The 19,285-nt window shown below is 34.9% G+C and overlaps 1 protein-coding gene across 2 annotated transcripts in view; it reads right to left on the bottom strand.

Moving 5' to 3' along the window:
- Positions 1–3,829: 3,829 nt before the first annotated feature.
- The window catches only part of Gpc5 (glypican 5), a 1,275,996-nt gene continuing 1,260,540 nt past the window's right edge, over positions 3,830–19,285 (bottom strand). For both annotated transcript variants that reach the window (XM_063246926.1, XM_063246927.1), the window contains exon 8: positions 3,830–7,458. In XM_063246926.1, coding sequence (XP_063102996.1) covers positions 7,217–7,458 — 242 coding nt within the window. In that variant the 3' untranslated portion in view covers positions 3,830–7,216. The remainder of the gene's footprint in view (positions 7,459–19,285) is intronic.

The following is a 19,285-nucleotide window of genomic DNA, read 5'->3' as shown; positions in this document are numbered from 1 at the left end:
TGACTCTTTGAGTGACTATTATAAACTAATACTATATATCGTGTGTCCTGTATTAAATTGTTTTCCTTGCAAACACTGACTACAACAATGGGTGAAGCTAGTGGACTTCTTTCTCTTCCATTCCATCTGGGTCTTCACCGTATTGGAAGCTGTCACTGACATTTTGGGGATGGTATTCAGCATTAGTTTACTGTCCTGTATGCATGTTTCCCTGGAAACACTCAAAGACATGCCCAGACCTGTGCTCTATTAATTTCTTACGTTTTACTCAATCCAGTCAAATTGATAATCAAGATTATCAATCATAATGATAACTTTTAATTCCTTTGAAGCTTTTTTTTGTTGCACAATTTAACTCTAGTCATTTAGCAACAAGTAGGTTGTTAAATGTCATACATATATATTTTATAATAAAAATCAAGGAGTTATTATTTATTTTGCATTGCAGAATCCCCCTAAAAATGCAGCTTAAAAAGAACAGAAACTGTTCCTACACCTGCCAGTGAGGACTTTTATAATAGATCCTTTGTATATGCTTTCTTACTGCTGCAGTGGCTACATTTTCTTGATAAAGTAAGAACTTTGTTTAATGCTGATCCATTTTGGAGTTAAAAATAAAAGTCCATGTGGAACAATACCAAGCAGCCATTTGAAAAAACGGCCATTTTATCAACCTCCTAATCTTTAGCTAACAAGTCAGGAATAACTGATTTAGAAACAAGTCTATACAAATATAAATATAATCATAAACACAAGAGTAACAACAATAAATGTATGAATATATTTTACAAATAGATATAGATAATGGTGTGTGTGTGTGCATTTACATTTACTCATTCCTACACTACATAGCTATATAGCTGAAAGAGACATAAAATAAAATTATTCAGAAAAAATTGTTTTTAAACTGTGATAAAATTCATATTTTCTTGAAATTTCTTTTATAAATAAGGAAAATTAAACACTAAAATTATAAACACTTGAATTTATAAACTATTCCTTTGCATAATAATCTGAAATTCCAAGTTTGCCTCTGCTTACTTGTTACTGGATAAAATCAATGATGGCGAACCTTTTAGATTAGAGCTTTCAATGATGCGTACAGCGGCTGCAGCGTGCATGATGTAGGTTCACCGCCACTTCTGTAGAGCATTTGCTTTAACTGCTGCACTTCTGGTCTTTCTTCATTTTCGGAATTAGCCCCTGCGCTACCAAGGCCAGAATACATGCTCTGTGCTTTGTTGGCTTGCTCAGAGATAAATCATCTGTTAATGCCTACTTAAAAGGGTACCCTGGAAAATTTGTGCAGAAGGCAAATATTGTCAAACTAACTTCATCTCTCACTTTCATATCCTTTTATTTTTCTTTGGGTTTTTCAAAGGTGTCATTCTAAGTATTTGTGTTTGAGCATTATGAGACATCACAGCTAAATTGATGAACATCTCATATGTAATTTCTAATGGTTAGCTAGAACCAAAAACCGTTAGGCACTCTATATCAATATGATAGAGTTCTTTGCTCAGATATATCATATATCCACTAAATAAAACTTGAACAAGAGTTGTTCTTTCTTCCTTTTACTCATGCAAATAGCTAGCTAATTTTACACAGAAATACTGCATTCCTATGTGTGATGAATTCAAATTTTAAACTTACACATAGAGCTTTAACTAAAATCACCTTTCATGTATTTTTAAAGTACCTTTTATATATTAAGAAACAGTCAGTTATAAGACATCAAGAAAACAAATGTTTTGCCTCATTACATTAGTAATTTTTCTGTTTTAAGCTTGAAAAACCTGTACTTTTAAAGTGAATTTAGGGATTGTTGAATTTACTCACAGTATTTTACAGATGAGGAGCTGAATTTTTGAGCGATAGGACATGCTGAAGGTTATACAGAAAATTAGCATTAGCTAATTTTGAAACTGGTTGTTCTGTTTTCTCCTCACATTTGGATGCTTGACAGTCAAGGGTGAGCCAACTGCCCCATCAGATGGCTGTACTAGGGTATCAGGCATATGGATTCTCTTCAGGATGCTAAACTTTATTACCAGAGTTAAATTTGAGACGAAAGGCAGACAGAAGAAAAGACATGTATTTGAGAGACTAGATAAAGAGCAGGAAGGATAAAAACAAAACAGAATAAAAATATTTAGGCATCCCACTAGTAGCCTAACTTAAACAACTGATCAATTAAGGTTGTGCTGTCCCCATGGGATGCTGAGCAGTCAGCAGAGAGAAAGATTCTGAAGTCTGACCTGCTTAGAATGCTTGATTGGCTACTTATTAGCAATGTGAACTTCAGGCATTCACATAGCAATCGCATGTGATGCTTGCATTGGATGAAACCCTGAGCAAGCACTGATAGATAAGAACCTGCCTCCCCAGAGCTGTACTCTGCCCCATGGTGCAGTTCCCCAGCCAGAGCTGTCCAAAGGTGCTGGCCAAGATCTTCAAGCAGAGGTGGACGGTGAGGCTGCAATCTGTTTTGGCGGAGACCAATTCACATTAAACTGTAGGTCAGGACTAACATCCTTTTACACTCAGTGAAGGGAAGATTATTTGCCTTCACTGAGCATAAAAAATATTATTTCTCATCACCCTAAAATGAAGCCTCAGTGAATAAATTTTGTAGCTAGCGTAAGGTTAAGCAATTTATGGAACATGAAACAGGCAGGTATTGGTGTTCCCTGCCCATTCCTCAGCCCAGTAATCCTTTCCTTTTTCCCCTTTCCTTACGCACTTTCAAACCTCCTTGTTTATGCTCCCCTTTCTCTGAAAAAGCTTATAAACAGGTGGAAGCCATAAGTAAGTATCGTGGTTCCCATCCTGGGAACATGTGCTTTGTAACAGAAGGCTCCACGGCAAAGTAGCAAACATGAATCATTAAGGCTCACCATGGGCCAGGTGGGCGCCTAATAGATGGTGCATTATCCAGTCCTCTGACTGAATCTGTGAGTTAGATGCACTTAGCTCAATTTGCATAGATAAGAAAACCAAAAAGGGAATTGAAACAATAGCAAGGAAATCTGTGGGAGACCTGTCTATGGGTGGGGAGTAGAGAGATCTGTGGGAATGTGAGGTCAGTGAGGTCACTGGGCTTTGTTATTGGCATTTCAAACCCCCTTTGCCTTGGTAGGTAGTCAGGGTCTCTTGTGAAAACATTGTATAGTCACAGCATTTTGTCTTTGGTATTTTACCCCTTCTTCTGCCCAGAATTTTGGCTGGGTAATCTCAGGAAAATCACAAAATTCCATTTTCTTCTAAGATCTTTCATGCCTTCTAGTCCGTATTTTTCAAAGGTGGGTATTCAAAACTCAACAGTTGGAATTTGCTTACCAAAGTACTGGAGATGTTCCTGAGTTCATCCCATTTTTCCTCTCTCCAAACCAGCTTGATCTTTTTATATGTTGTTTTCCTTTTAACTCTCTGATGTTTTAAGTCTCTATATTCCTTTCTTTTTCACTCTGCCCTTTAATGTAGTGAACTTTATGAGAAAGGTAGGGTGAACTTCTGATATATTTTTGGTGAAGATGATTTCAAGGTAACAGTTGACAAGTTAAGGAAAGTTTAAAGAAAATTGAATCAGATATTTGGAAATTTGTACAGAATCATTCATCTTGATATCTGCTTCTTCCAAGTAGGTTTTTTTTTTTTTTTTTTGTAATATGGATAATCATTATGATGTGATGAAATTATTCCATTTTTATGTGCATTGAAGCAGTATAAAGACTTTAAGAGCTGTATTTGATTGGCACTCCATTTATAAAATAATAATATAACAGCGATTCAGTGTGTAAGGTTATAAAAGACAAAGTAAGCAGACTTTGAACTGAGAAACATTTTTCTTCTGTACTTTAATTGGAAATGAATCGTGTACAACAGTACTTGATGTGCCCAAAGTATACATAACATCAATAATCATTATTATTATTAAGTTTTCATTCAACCATTGTAATTGTATGATTCCAAAATTGACAGCTAGAGAAATACTGACTTCATAGCTTGCTCAATGAATTTTCAACAGGAAGACAGAAGTCTAGGCTGAGTTCTTTCACCAAAGGAAATATGTATTTTTTATTGTACTTGAGGGATTAGAGTGATAGAAACAATATATTAAGTGATTGAAAGCTATTAACAATAAACTTCCTTCTCAAAGGATCATTTTTAACCACTTAAGAAAATATGAGTGTTTGGAAAAACAGCTTGTTAAGTTCTAAACTCTAATGAGAAAAAAAAATCACTACAGAAATTATTTTATTTTTAAGATGCTCCTAAATAAATAAGGGATAAAAAGACAGAGCTAGGATTCTAATACTCTGCCTCATCTTTTTGTTTTCTTCCTTGTTTGCTTTTTTAAAATGCCATCCTATGTTACATGGACCTGTGCTATTTTATACTCATTATACATAAAAACCAAAAGTAACTTCATCATTACATGAAAGTTATAAAAGTTGTGTTTTCTTTCTCAATTTTAGGAGCTGATTTGTTTGCATGAACTTTAAGAGAAAGTTGAAGCTCTTACTGAAAAATCTCAAAAATTTCAAAAATATATTTACATTTTTCTTTTTCATTATTTTTTCACAGCTTAATTTTTGACAACTATGTAATTAAAGTTATATACTTAATTGTATTTGTTAATTCCTAACCTTGAGACTTGTTTTTTATATAACCTGTGGTTCTCTACTGTTCTATAAATGTGATATCTCATTTCAATCAAACATACAAATAGTTTACTTTCAAATTTTATCCTTAGCAATCTATCTGTATTATGATTCGGTGTATGATTTCAGACAATATTTCTAAGCATCAGTCCCCTCGCTGGTAAAATGAAATTGATAACATTATTGGGAAACTTATATGAGACCATGAACAAGTGGTGTGTATAAGTAAATGTTCTTCAACTGTACAAAACATTAATTTTATTTTGTTTTTTGTCTTTGGATATTTAACATGGGGCCTCACACATGCTGAGTATATGCTCAACTATTGAACTACAGCTCAAGTCCCTGAATTAAATTTTGACATACCATGTATTTAAAAACCCTCAAGATTCAAAATATGACTGTTCACGTTACTCCATTATAGAGTCGGATTATGCAGATATTAGTGATATCTTTAACTGTATTCATTTACCGAGGCGTCATCCATTAAGTCACCAATGAAAGCAAATACATGTTTTAACAATTTTAGTATGGCTCACAATCTTCTTAGGCATTGCTTAGAGAAAATCCCAACTATAAATTCGGGGAGCCGTATTTCAAAAATATCGGTGTCATTGTTTTTATATGACTAAATATCAAGCTCATCTTTTAGGGGTGAGGAATGTCAAATGAGATCTTTTATCTTATTACAAAGATTTTTTGTAAATCACAAAAAGCTATATAAAAATAAAATGTCATAAGATAAGGTATTAAAAGATGTATGCCTTTGTTGAAAATATTAAAAATTATGCCTCAGGCTTTTAAAGAAATTCTGGAAACCTCCCATAGCTTTGAACACTGGCGGCAATTTTCTGACATGTCTATCATTTCCAAAGTGCATAGCTGGGAGGAGATGAAACCCATTCGAGCATGTAAAACTTAGGCAATAAAGAACATTTACTGATTCTAACCATTTTATTGTTGTTCTACTCTTATCCATAGCTTGGTATTTCTGAATCTTTGGATCAATAATTTTTCCAGAATTGTCTGGCTGCTACATTATATTCTTTAATTTGTTTGCTTTTGAAATTAAATTCTACTAATTTGGGGGCCAGAAATTTTGTCGCAGCAAGCCAATGGTGTAGCAGAGTTGTGAGTCAGTATTACTTTTTCCCAAGAATTATTTAAATAAGTAACTGAGAGTGAAGTAAAAAATTGCAAAAATGAGAATACCCTTGCAATTTGTGGAGTGATGAGATGAATACAAATGAGTTACACACTGGGCAGAATGGGGAATAACTCAGTGTGTGGAATCAGAGACAAGCTTGGATCACATAGTGTTTCTTGATTTGGAGAAACTGATTTTCCCTTAATATTGTTTGCTTTTGAATAAGTACTCTTCAGCTCTCTGTCAGAGGTCATTTCAAGTCCTTTTGATTGCTTTTCTTCAGAAGTTCAGTGTTTCACTTTTCTATTCTCTGACTTTGTGTTAATTATATTTTCTCGTTATCGACTGGATGTGATACTTGCTAATAAAAACTGACTTATCTCTTTCTCCTCAAGTACAGCTTTAGATGTATCCTATCCATATCTAGTGAGACACCTCATCACAACTGGGAAATTAGAAACTCTGGATTCACATCTCTGGTAAGGCGCTCAGAGAAAAAGGGCCGAAGCTTCTCACTCCACACATTCTGTACTGCGTGCTTAGATGTTCATCAAACCCTTAGAAGTGTGTAGGTAGCCAATTTGTTCAAAATCAAGCTTTTAAAACAAGCAACAAGTGATGCTTTGAAAATGAGTGACTATATCCTTTTTGCCAGAAGAAAATGACCAATGTTCTTTTTACATTTTTCCATTAAATAATTAAAAGCTTTATTGGAGATATCCCAGAGCATGTAAGTGCTTGGAATCACAGCTGCATTCCTTGGACAGAGAGAGGAAGTGGACAGACTCACAACACCAAAGATGCAGTTTGAATATAATGAAGTATAACCAGGCTACTATGAAATATTCAGCTTTAAGATTTTTCAGTGACTAGTTACACTGGATAAAAATCATCAAGCTTTTTCCATGAAATTATGTGAAATCTCTTCAGTAATCTACTGTATGACTTATAATAGACTTTTATTAATTTCCCTTTTCAGCTCACAAAAATGGAAGAATCTGTTGAAACCGCATGCATAATACTTGCTATTGTGTATTTAGATTGACTTAATGTAATTCTATTTCTAGTACTTTAGGAGATTCTCTGTATTGCTTCCATTGTCTGGCAAATATACCTTCAAATGAAAACATTTTCAGTTTTAGAAAGAAAGGGGTTTGGAACCGAGAGGAATAAAATTACAGATATATTAAATCCTTCTTATTTAAATTCACCAGTGAGGTTTTCACAATTTTAGATTTAATATGTTAGAATTTAAGAAGGTTTAAGTTAGACTGAAAGAAGATATTATTTTAAAGCAGTCTATTTTTTAAGCGTTGATTTTTAAGTACTTTGTGGATCTTCTAACATGGTTTCTTCTAAGTAGTTAGTGTGACATACCTTTTCATAAATATAATTACTATGTTCAAAAAGATCTTTTGTATTCCAGGCATAGGAAGAGAAGGGAGAAAGCAAGCCTCCAGTATGCTGTTTCAGGACAGAAGAGTTCCATCAGGAGCAGGAGGAGGGCCATCAGCATTCCCAGCAGGGTGAGTGTCACCGGGTCAGTCCCTGCTGCACAGCTGGCTCCTGCTGTGTCCAGAACACTGCCACCCTCAGGCTGGTGGATGTGCTTCACATCACTGAGGTTCAGGTCCTCTGGCATCCCTGCAGAGGCAAACAGAAAGACACAGGCTAATGCACGGCCATTTCACCCTATGGTAGGAAAAGGGCCTCAGACCCAGATTCAGGACACCATTTATTTTTGTTTGTTTGTTTTTTGGTAACATTCACCAAATGATTAGTATAACTTAGGTAATCCTGCCTGTTTTACATTGCAGAGTACAGGCCCTTGTGTGGGAAGTGTTCAGAAATACTGTGAGAACAAATTAAACAGTCTTCCTGGTTCTTTAACTTTTAGAACAATTCTCTAATGCTACTGACTGATAACAAAGTTAAAAGATAATTAATTGAGATAGCTGGAGGTATGGCACTAATAGTTATTCTAGAGCTGCATCAAGTATAGTAACCATGAAAACTTTTCCATGAAAATCAAATTGGGTAAGAAGAAATAACTGAATAGGATTTTCTGAAAATATAATTTCCATGAATCTTATTCTATTAGAATGAAATAGGTGTAAGACCTTTTTAAAATTTATTTTTATTTCCCATTAATAAATTATAATTATATATATATATATGGAGTACAAAATGACGTTGTGATTTGTAATATAATTAGAATAATTACTATATATTTCTCTTTTGTAATGAGAATATTTGAAATTTACTTTCGTAGCAATTTATATTTCCTACAGTTAACATTCTGTGTAACAGTCTCAAAAACTTACGCTTTCTATCTAGCTCAACTCTAGCCTTTATCCACCATCTCCCCATAACTCTGAACCCTTACCATTCTACACTCCACTATTATGAGATCAACTGGTTTGGATTTCAGATACAGGTAAGATCAGGTATAGTGTCTTCATTGGAAATAGATCATAGAAAAATAGCAAAAAGAATGAATTACATGCTTTATACACATAAGTAACGGTAGGGATGGAGTTTTAGACCTCTGTGAATAGACCAAAGAATTTGTCAATTTAGTCAGTGGAGAGTGAGGTTAGGGATAAAGTGCTTGATTTACAAAAGGAGAAAAAGCCATCAAAATACAGAACAAGTTAGATTCTTATTATGTTTCTCTGTGTTGTGAAAACTGACAAGCTGAAGAAGAGACCAGGCCCTGAATGATTGTTTTCTTAAAGCAGTTTGTGATGGTATAATATACTTAGGGAATTGCTGATTCATCGCCTGTTAGCTAGTGTCCCCAACAGTTGGAGGCCATGTGACTTTGAATTAACTCTTGGCATGCTGCTCTCTGTTACAACTAATAGATTTAAGTTCAGTGCTGCTACAGACACAAATATTGACAACATAATTAGTGTGAAACTAAAAAAAAAAAAACTTCATATAAAGAAAAATCAATATTTATGTAATTGTGTCAATACATATATATATATAATTCACAAGGTAAGCCCTCCTGCAATCAAGGATAAGAGCAATAAAACAAAGCAAAGCTCTGCTGATCTGACATTGATTTTGCAGCCTGAGCTCTTGAATTATTATTCATTGTGTAGGTACTTGTTTGCCCTTCTGTGTCATTAGGCAAGATAAATAAACTAGTGATTCTTTTTTTTTATAGGGACTAGAGTGCAGTGTGAATATTTTAGTCATGGTTTTATACCTTTTGTTAAGCCAGAGCTTAACAAGGAGCTATGAGGACTCTAGGCAATTAAAACTAAAACTTCTTTCCCTAACTACATAAATTTGAGATTTAAAGGATTTCTAACCATAGTGAGTTGGAGTCTAGATTGCATTCATGTATAATATTTTCTAATAACTTTCTAAACTAGTATTTCATTCATTCATTCATTCATTCATTCGTTTGTTGATTCATTTGTTCATGAGTAAGACATTGTTTTAGAATCATAGGAAACTATGGTGAGTGCATGCCTGCAAGCAAAACAAAGCCAGGGAGCTATACCACTTGCAATCTACTACCTGCAAGACAGACAAGGGCAGGGAGCCATACTGCTTTCTATCTATTTTAACATCTGGGGTAGTGATGTTATTTTAACGCCTAGGGTAGCGATTCTAATAGCAAATCCAACAGTCTAAAAGATTAGAACCCTTGGGTGAGAGGTATATAGAAAGAATTCAAGATCGCATTACAAATGTGACAGTTATGCTTGCAGTCATGGATCAAGTCATAGCCCTGCCTTGACATCTGTTAAGAAATGTTTGCATAGTGAAAAGGCCAGGTCCTTCGTTATTTGATAGAGTGATTATTTTCTTAAAGAAATTGAATTATATAAGTTTGTAAGATACTAAAGACTCAAAAATTTGTTTGGAAATTTAATACTTGAATAGATTAAATAGACAAAATAATTTTTGATCAATGTCTTATGTGTATGATAGCAATGCATAAAGGTGATGGTAAGTTCATATTTCTGCCCTTGGTGTCTTATAGTTCAGTGGGAGAAAAATAGAATTAATTATTAAAAAATCAGTGTTTTTTTTTTTTTTTTTACTCTTTCTGAGACAGGGTCTCACTGTGCAGTTCAGGCTATCCTTCAGCTCACTTTGTAGACCAGGCTGGCCTCGAACTCAGAGATCCCTCTTTCAAGAGCTGGGATTACAAGTGTGTACCACCAACACCTGGATAACTCAATATAATGTTAAAAATCGGGTACATGCTGGAAGGTTGTTAGTATTACGTATGGACAAAGAGGTACCTTGGGTGGGCAAGTCTTGGCTCCCAAAGCAGTGAAGTGTTAATTCACTTGGCAATGGCTCCCAACTACTTGGTATGGCACCAAGTACTGTCCTGAGTTCTTCATACATACTCAATTGTTTAATTCATAAGAAAATCTCATATAGCAGGCACTCTTATTATGCCTGTTTGGTGTAGATGAGGAAACAGAGACACTGGAAAATGATGTAGTGTTAGCCAGGGAGGCACACAGCGTACCCAGAATTGTAGGCCAGCATGAGCTCTGATCACCTGTTGCACTGACATCAAGCAAAGCTCTTTGCTGGACATCAAAATATCAAGACTGAAATTGAGAGAAAAAGATTATGCATGTCATTCATGAAGTGCACTGGATCTTTTTCTCTTCTTCCTTGACGTTTGGGGTGACTGACTATGTGCCAATTCTGGCTATTAAGCGAGCAACCAAAAGTACTGGGGCAGAGAACAGCGGGCAAGTGAGGAGGATGAATCCGAGAGGATTCCAGCGTCTTTTTGTCCTGTGTGCAAAGGCTGTTTCCAGGAGGCAGGGCAGTGTTCATGTTGTTTTCCTGCTTTTATTTCCTCTGTTCTACAGATTTCAGAATTTCTCTGGGCAAAAAGAACTATGCTTAAATATTATTTTCTTTATTTTTAGCAAAAAATTTGCATGAGCACTGGAATTCATGATTATTTTTTATTTGACAAATCCTTTATTAGGTGATTCTTCAAGAGATAGTTTACAGCAGTTGAGCTATACATACAAAGAAATATTGTGCAAATTGTTCTATTGGCGCCAATCACCACACGATGTTATAGTGACACTCTCACCTTTTCTGGATGACTTTTTTTTTTCTAAATTTATGATTAAATTTATGATTATTTTAAATTTATGATTTAATTAAATTTTAATTTTAATTAAATTTTAATTTACTTTAAATTTATGATTATTGTAAAGTGGCTCACTATTCAAAAATTTGTGCTGGAGAATGAAAATAGAGTAAATGTGTGTGTCTGTTGACTCTTTTTTTACAGACTCTTTTTACTTCTATGAGTCAAAAAAAGGAAAAATATAAAAAAATACTTGATATCTTTTTCATCATCATAGTAATGAAAGTATGGGATAGAGTGAAATATTGGGAACTGGACTGTAAAACATTATTTGAATGCAGCACCACATTGACATCTATTTTTAAGGTACTTTAGTCATGACATCTCAAAACATGCCTTTTATATAACATACTTTTAGTGAACATTGTTGAATGAATAATGGAATAATAAGCCTCTTTCTCACAACAGAGTAGGTGTGATTGAATCATCCCCACACTAACGTTGAGGTGAAGATGCAGAAGTAGGTTAGTGAAAGCGCCAGGGCTGTGGTTGAATATCAATTTCGTCACATTTAAATGCGGTTCCCATTGATTCAAGTGCCATGCTTTTGGTTACTCCAAGTCAAAGCAGTGAACGTACAGATACATTTTGGCATGGCTGCATCTTGCTGGATGACATTAACCATGAACTTTAAGGTGAGACCATTTTAGGAACTTTAAATGAAAGCGTTTTCAGTGAGAGAGTGAGAGGAGTACTCAAAACATCTTGCTGCTGAGATAATTAAATCAGTCTTTAAAAGATAAGCTAGATTTTTATCAGCATTTTTCTAAAGGATATGTTTATAGAACCAAAAGCTTAAGTATAAGTAAAGAAAGAGCAAACAAAATGCATATTTTGACATTTTTGTTTATTTGGAGATGGAAAAACTTACAGCCTGTCAGTCAGAACTTACGAAGAAAAGGTTCATAAAAATAAACTCTGCATATTACAGGACACATAACATGAGTAAGGGGACACCTCGTGAAGTCAAGGAAGTACTGTACTATGTAACCTAGAAAGAGTTCTCATAACCCTATATGAACCCACGTGTTGCACAGAACAGTGGTGAAAGAAATAATGGTAAGTACAGAAAAATCAATTTTAAGAAAAATAAGAAGTTACTGGAATGGAAGCAAATGTAATTTTATACATAATAAAGTGTCAGTTAACTTTTGTTTAGTTGACAGAGCAGGACAGGAAAGAAAATATGTTGGTAAAGATATTCCAAAGTTTATCAAAAGTGTTTGAACAATATGTCTGTATAGAAGCAATAATTGGATAATTATGAAATGACTGTTTGGAAAAATTAAGAAAAGAAGCATATATTTTTTCACAAAAGACTTTTGTGAAAAAGATAACCATTAGTGTGAAAAAGTATCCATTAGTAGGGAGTGCCTCCATCTATTAAAATAAGTATTCACAAATAAATATTTATCTATAGAAAATGTATTGTGGCAAATTTATATGAATTTTTCAAATCTTTCTTTTAACTGTACTTAATTGTGTCTGTGTTTCTGTGAGGACTCTTTCATAAATTTTTGTATTGATCTAACAAACTTGTAGCAATAACTCAGTGAATACGTAAATTGCAGAATTTTATCCAGGGTAGACAATTGTAAAAATTATAAAAATATGTTCCTATGATTTGTGTTTTGTTAAAGTCCAAACTTACATTGTAGAAACTCAGTATGTAAAACAAAGAATTAGACTTAGATGTGAATTTACACTTTTATATCAAATAAAAAAAAACCTTTGTAACTGCAATAAAAATGATCCATTTTGAGCAAAGTGACAGTCTTATCTGAATACATTTGATATGAGTCTCCAATAAAATACAAATTCAGTGAAACTAAGTTAAATCGGATCACAGCTCCTAGGACATTTGATTGATAGAGTTACAAAATTCGGTGGTCATTTGAGCCCAGGACGTACTTTAAAAATTGCCGAGTTGCTTCAGTTTTTCATGGGGTTTCTGTATAATCCTGTAACCAAAGCAGCATGGCTGTGTGGAAGAACAGGCCAAGTCCCTGGAAATCTTGCCGTCTCATGAACATGCATCACAGATGCCATCTCTGTGGGTTTCAATTTGATTTCTAGAGAGTGTTACTAATCAGTGAAGCTGTCCTTACGGCAGCCTCTTCATTCCTCTCAGGACAGGAGTGGGAATTTTAATTACAGCTCTTTCAGTTCCTCTTTAAGTTTTATAGCTGTCAACAGCCTTTTTTCCTTAGAGAAATTATGTAAGAACAATAGGATAATCCCAATTGTTAATAAATTGAAGAATAAAAACAATTGTAAACAAAAGCGTGCTTTCAAGTAGTATGACTTATTGAAGCCCTGAGTAATGGAAAGGATCACTGTCATGTATTTGCCATTGCATCAAATAAATTATTGGCGCCTCTTTCATAATTAATAATAACTCAGTTTTTATTCAGGATAGGATTTGTACACAGAGAAAATATAGTTTAAGTTTTTTGCCAGTTCTTCATGCTGTATCTCATTCTTTTCCCTAAATTTGTCTCATTGACTTCTGAACATTTTAAGAAACAAGACAAAACAAAAGGAAAAGTGTCACCCATTTGAATGTGGAAGAACCAAGTTATTTTAAGCCATTTTATAATACTGTCATTCTGTTGTGGTTTTAACCACTGTTATGAAATTTCTCCTACAAATAATTTAAAATCGAAATTTAACATATAATTTTTGTATAATGTGTAATTAAAAACAAATACTACAGAAGTGCCTCCCTGGCAAGCATGAGATCCTGAGTTCAGTCCCCAATATCAAAACAAAAACAAAAAACAAATACTAAAATTATGTCTATTAAATATAATACTGTCCTCAATCATATACTGATCCTTAGTACCAAGAATGTATGTGCAATCAAGACTAACTTTTATTAATGTTTCTGAAAAGTATTTTAAAAGTTAAAATGCTGATAATATGCCACTAGTTACATAAATGAAATTACAAACAATTATGCAAAAGCTTGTTTTCATTGATGATAGTTTGGACTTAAAATAATATTGCAAATTAAAATAATAAAAATATATCTACACACATGGTAGTAGAGTAAATTTTTAAAGTTCTTTTTGAAGGATACAACTCAACAGTACAGGGCCAGCCTAGCAATAGCAAGGTCCTGATTTCAATTCCTGGTACCAGAAAAAAAAGTAACATAAATAAATTAAATTACTGGGAAAAATACAGATAGGCCTTGTAAGAACAAAATGTATTGATTTTATCAAATAATCATAGAAGTTACGTAAATAGATTAAATTATTCTAAGCCCCAAAGAAGATAATTATGAACATTAAATTCTCAGATAGAGTTAACTATGTGGATAAAATGAGGATATTTTAAAAAAGAGCCAGAGGCTGGGAGTGGCGGTGAACACTTGTAATCCCACCACATGGGAGGCTGAGGCAGGAAGATTTCTGGCAGTTCAAGGCCAGCCAGGCCTATAGAGTGAGTTCAAGGCCAAACTGAACTGCCCAGTGAAGCCTTGTCTTAAAAAAAAGTCAGGGCTTTTATTACATTATTACTTTTTAGTTAATTCTAAAATAATTGCTATAGAGTGCACTTTTAAAAAGTAAGAAGCTGTGTCCCAAATGAGAGTGCCATTCAAGTTATAATCACGATCAAAATAATTCATAAACATCTAAGTAACTATATAAGAATGTTCGTTGAAAAACAATAATAATGATGATTGATTTAGGGGGTTAAAAATAAGGTATAATTATAACCCCTGAAAATAATGGTTAAAATATTCCCATGTATGTCTGAGGTTTAGCAAGTGAGAATACTGAATTTTAATTTCTATCCTGATGACTGTATTTTAATGAAGGTTAAAAATTCAAGGCAGAACCCTTGAAGAATTAAAATGCAATATATACATTACTAATCCCCTGAGGAACAGAACATTTGTGACATCTAATGAAAATAAAGAAAGAACAAAAACAAAAAGCCTTGTAAATTGAAAGCACAAAATCAGATGATGAAGCCGTATGCATGGTGAATAATTTCCAAAGGAATTAAATCAAAATAGGAGGCATGGCCGAAATACATAGCACATGTTTAAAATTTAAAAAGATTTATTCAGTGAAAGGCGCATTGCCATTACTTCTTAAACTATTGCCCCTCAGTTTGTTCCCAGGTAAGTGCCCCATCCTTCTGGACGGCCTCCGAAGCAGCTTCGGAAGTTTTCTGTTGTGAATGTCTTTAAATTTGTGCTGTCCTGGCTTCCTCAGGATCCTGAATTAATTCAAAATGTCATTAACTTTTTAGAGTCATTTTGACTTTGAGGAAGAAGCCAGAGTCTCACAGTGTCAGATCAGGAGAATAAGGCAGTTGAGAACACACTGCAATGTTTACGGGCCTGTCTTTCCACCGGATGACACTTGGCAGCAGGATTTGCTGTGTTTTTAACCATCTCTCATAAAGATGTTCAGGAAGGAGGACGGCCAGAACTGTTTCGGGAGGCAGCGAGAGTGATGGGATAAGTGCGTTAGAAGTTGAGGAAGATTAATGGCAATCATTGCAAAATTTAAAATATTTGAATATTGTGTGTACAGTCTTATCATCTCTTACAAGAAACAGAGCCTGGGCTTGGATTTAAAAAATAAAATCTAGCAGCACATCAAAACACGATGATATAGAAAGGGTGAGAATCTCGATAAAATGTATTCCAGATACGTAACCAAAAAATATGATGTCACTGTGTTAATGAACAATAAAGTTATAAGAGGTCATGAATGTCATCTCATAATAACAATAGAGAAGCGCTTCTTCCCACAGCTATAATAATTCTCAGCTGACGACGCTTAGCGTGTTTTCAAAACGCACATATTCACTGGTAGTTCGGGAATTTTAATATGACTTTCAGTTAAAAACAAAAAAACAAAAAAACCGAGCGGTAAAAAAGAATGCTAAAGACAGCTGGCAAGCAGATCACTGGGAAAGGCGGAGACTGGCCCAGGCTCTCCCTCGCTGATCTGAAAAGCAGGCACAGCCACTCACCCCTTCTGCCCCGACCTCGCCCACTTTTTGGCTGTGTAGAAAACAGATTCTGTCAGGCTTAGTTTTTGATGAAGAACCCAACCTGCTGAGCTGTGGGGTTTCTCTTCCTCTTTTGGATCTGCCTGCCTGCAAATGCAGTGCATTTGCCTGCTGCTTTTCAACTTGGACTAAATCAAAGTGGATCTCCTTCCTTTTGGGGAAGGCTATACTTGTTAAAGCATAATCTCCAATTCCAGCCATCAGCAGTAAAATAGCTGGGATTTATTTTTTGTCTGCTTGATGCTTGTGTTTATGTTTTACTTAGTTTTAACTTTAGAAGAACAAAAAAGACCACTTGCTGTGCGGTCTGCACACACAACTTTCAAAAGCTTTATTTTGCGAAAATCAATACATAAATAATAAATGCAAATAGCTGGATATACGTAGATTGATATACGGCATTGCCCTAATTAATGCATAGTAGATATAGTACCTGAACACTCATTTGAAACATACATTAAGATATTCACAATGGTGACCACATATTAAGGCTTAAAGCAAACCTTAACAATTAGCAAACAACTTGCACACAGTGAATGTGAATTTTTGATCTTATCACAACAAAATTAGTTGTCAGCACTAAAATTGAACCATGCTCCCTAGAGCTAATCTCATGTAATGGCATAAATGACAAATAATGGGAGAAATATATCAAGTTCATGAATAAAACTCGTGTACCCTTGGTTCTGATACTTCCTCATCATATTCTTTCATATAAATCTACAAGAACTTCTGTTCAGGACACTCAGCGAGCTCTTTCCATCTATAAATGTTTTTCTATTTATATGAGGCAAATGTTCTTAAATTCTTTCTCTAACCATTCTGGAATTTTCGTTGCTTGAATACTAGATTTCCTGAAAGTGTTCTCTGATTGCTTCTTCTGGTTTCTATGATTTTTAGTCTCTGTTTTCTAGGAGATTTCTCAAACTTGATTCTTGAGTCTCTTTTAAGTTACTACATTTTTTAAATGTGGACCTTTTATTCTTTTTTATATGTTTCAATCTTCTTAGGCTGTATAGAACTATTTCTATACTTCTTATTCTTTTAAACTTTTCTTTCCTGCAGAGCCCTTTTTAAATCAAGTTACTTTTTAGCCAGCTTGTGAACAGGACTTTTTGAGGCTATCCCTGATTGTTGGGTAATTGATGGCCTTTAAGAGAAATCTGATTGGAATTCTGCAGTGTGTGAAGGAAGCTCAGCAAGTGATGGACAAGTGTGATCTTGTGTGCTTGCTGGGAACCCCATAATTGTCAGTCAGGACAGGACAGGTGAGAGGCAAAAACAGACGCCTCTGAAATATTATCAGTAGTGTCCCTTGCCAGTCTGACAACACTGCTTTCCCACGGGCTGTCCCATCTCCCACCAGTACTTGCACAATTGCCAGAGCAGAGGGAGAGAGAGTTGAGAGACAAATTAGCAATTAAGACACCCATCTGAACAGGTCACATGTCACTTCTCCTCCCTAGTTCCTTGGTTGAAGCTTGTCACATGAGATGTCCTAATTTCAAGGACATCTTGTCATTAATTTGATTAACATTGTTGCTGCCCAACATGCAATTTCAGGCTTGAAATATATTACTAGAAAATATGCCAGTGTCTTTGACCTAGTCAAAAGCTTCATCTCCACCTTGGTTGTTTACCATATAGCCTGCTTTTCCCTCATTTTTCTTTCCCCCAAAATAAGACTTTATAGCTACTGACTGTGTTAAACCCACAAGCAAATTGAATTCATGCAAATAAGTTATCTCTTTCTAGATGTTTTTCTTTAAAGTAGCCAAACTCCAGCAGCTCCTGGGGAAAAACAATATGGATAGTTCCCAGGGACGACAAAGATGTCACCCCTTGAGTCTGCTGTCTTGCTTGCTTCAATGGTTGAGTTCCCTGCTATCTTTAGACTTTTCATCAGCCTCTGTTAGTACCACAAGTTGTTTAGAGTCTAGAAGTAATAAATATACTCCACTTCACACATTTCTTTTTCACCTCCTTGCATTTCACAGATTCACTGAACCTAATTTTCTCCCTGGTCAGCACTCTCATATAATGTGAATTTTGGCTTTTGTCGAGACTGAGAGACCGCAAGAACACATTGAAAAGAAACCGTAGCAATCAATACAACAACAGACACAAAGGGAGAAGACACAGAAATATTACAGATAAGAAGCTATGTCTATCAAGCCTCGTTTAATTTTTTGTGTCCTCTTAAACTAGGCAGAACTTGAGAGAAGACTTTTCCTGTATCTTGCCTGAAAGTAACTCCCAGGATGCAAGAATTATAGGAACAAAATAGAAGACACTAGATAAAGGGAGAGTGTATGTTTCAATAGTCATTCTAGGTAGGAAGGCAGGTAGATAGGTAGGTAGGAAAATAGACAATAGATAGATAGATAGAGATAGACAGACAGATATAAGATAGATAGATAGATAGATAGATAAAGTTAATTGCTTTTTATTCCACAAGGATTCTTCTGCCCTCAACCGAGCCAGGCTCTCTCTAATCCAGGCTTATACTTTTTATTTTAAGATGTACAGATGAGACCTACATCTGCTGGTGTGGAGACGAAGAAAGAATCGGTTCATGTTATATCTCTTAACTTATCCTTTTCCTGATCGGCCTCCATCACCCTCTTATCAAAGGTCACTGATGCTACATATTCATATACCCTTGCATGGTTCCAAAGAGCAACTGGGCAATTTCTCTGCTTTTCTCAATGATGCAAAGGCATTGGCATTCTCGAGCATCCTGTCTTAGGTACCACTCATCCATCTGCTTTCTAGATTCCAAATGCTGTTATTTGCTATCTCTCTTCCGTTTCCAATGATCTCAGTAAATTTAGGGTTTTAAAAAAATCCTTATACTGTATTTAGTAGATTGTAGGAGGGAATAAAATTAAATGTGTTTGATCAATCTGTCACTCTTGATGGCAATATTTCTAATGTCCGGTCCCCCAAACTTTGTCCTACACCGAGTATGTCTAAGGCAGCATTGAATACATGCAGTTTACATTGATATAGCACATGTAGTGTCTGATTTGACTAATCAGTGCCACTTCTGTGGATGTTAATTATTTTTGGTGATCATCTCTGACAGACTATTTTCATTAAAAATACTGAGCAGAGTTTCACTTGTTCTGGAAACTTGAAGCTGGTACATCATCCCTATTCATTAATAATAAATGATGCACAACAACCTGCTGCCTTACACAGGAGTGATTTAATATATATGGGAGGACTGGGAAGTCTGCTTGTTTTCTTTCTGTATCCTCACTCAGTGTGTATTTGCTA

This window comes from Cavia porcellus, unplaced genomic scaffold (genome assembly GCF_034190915.1).
Source record: "Cavia porcellus strain 051 isolate PalLab524CR breed Dunkin Hartley unplaced genomic scaffold, mCavPor4.1 scaffold_4, whole genome shotgun sequence".
NCBI classification, from domain to species: domain Eukaryota; kingdom Metazoa; phylum Chordata; class Mammalia; order Rodentia; family Caviidae; genus Cavia; species Cavia porcellus.
The sequence above is the reverse complement of the archived record's forward strand: the minus strand, read 5'-3'. Positions and strand labels throughout refer to the sequence as shown.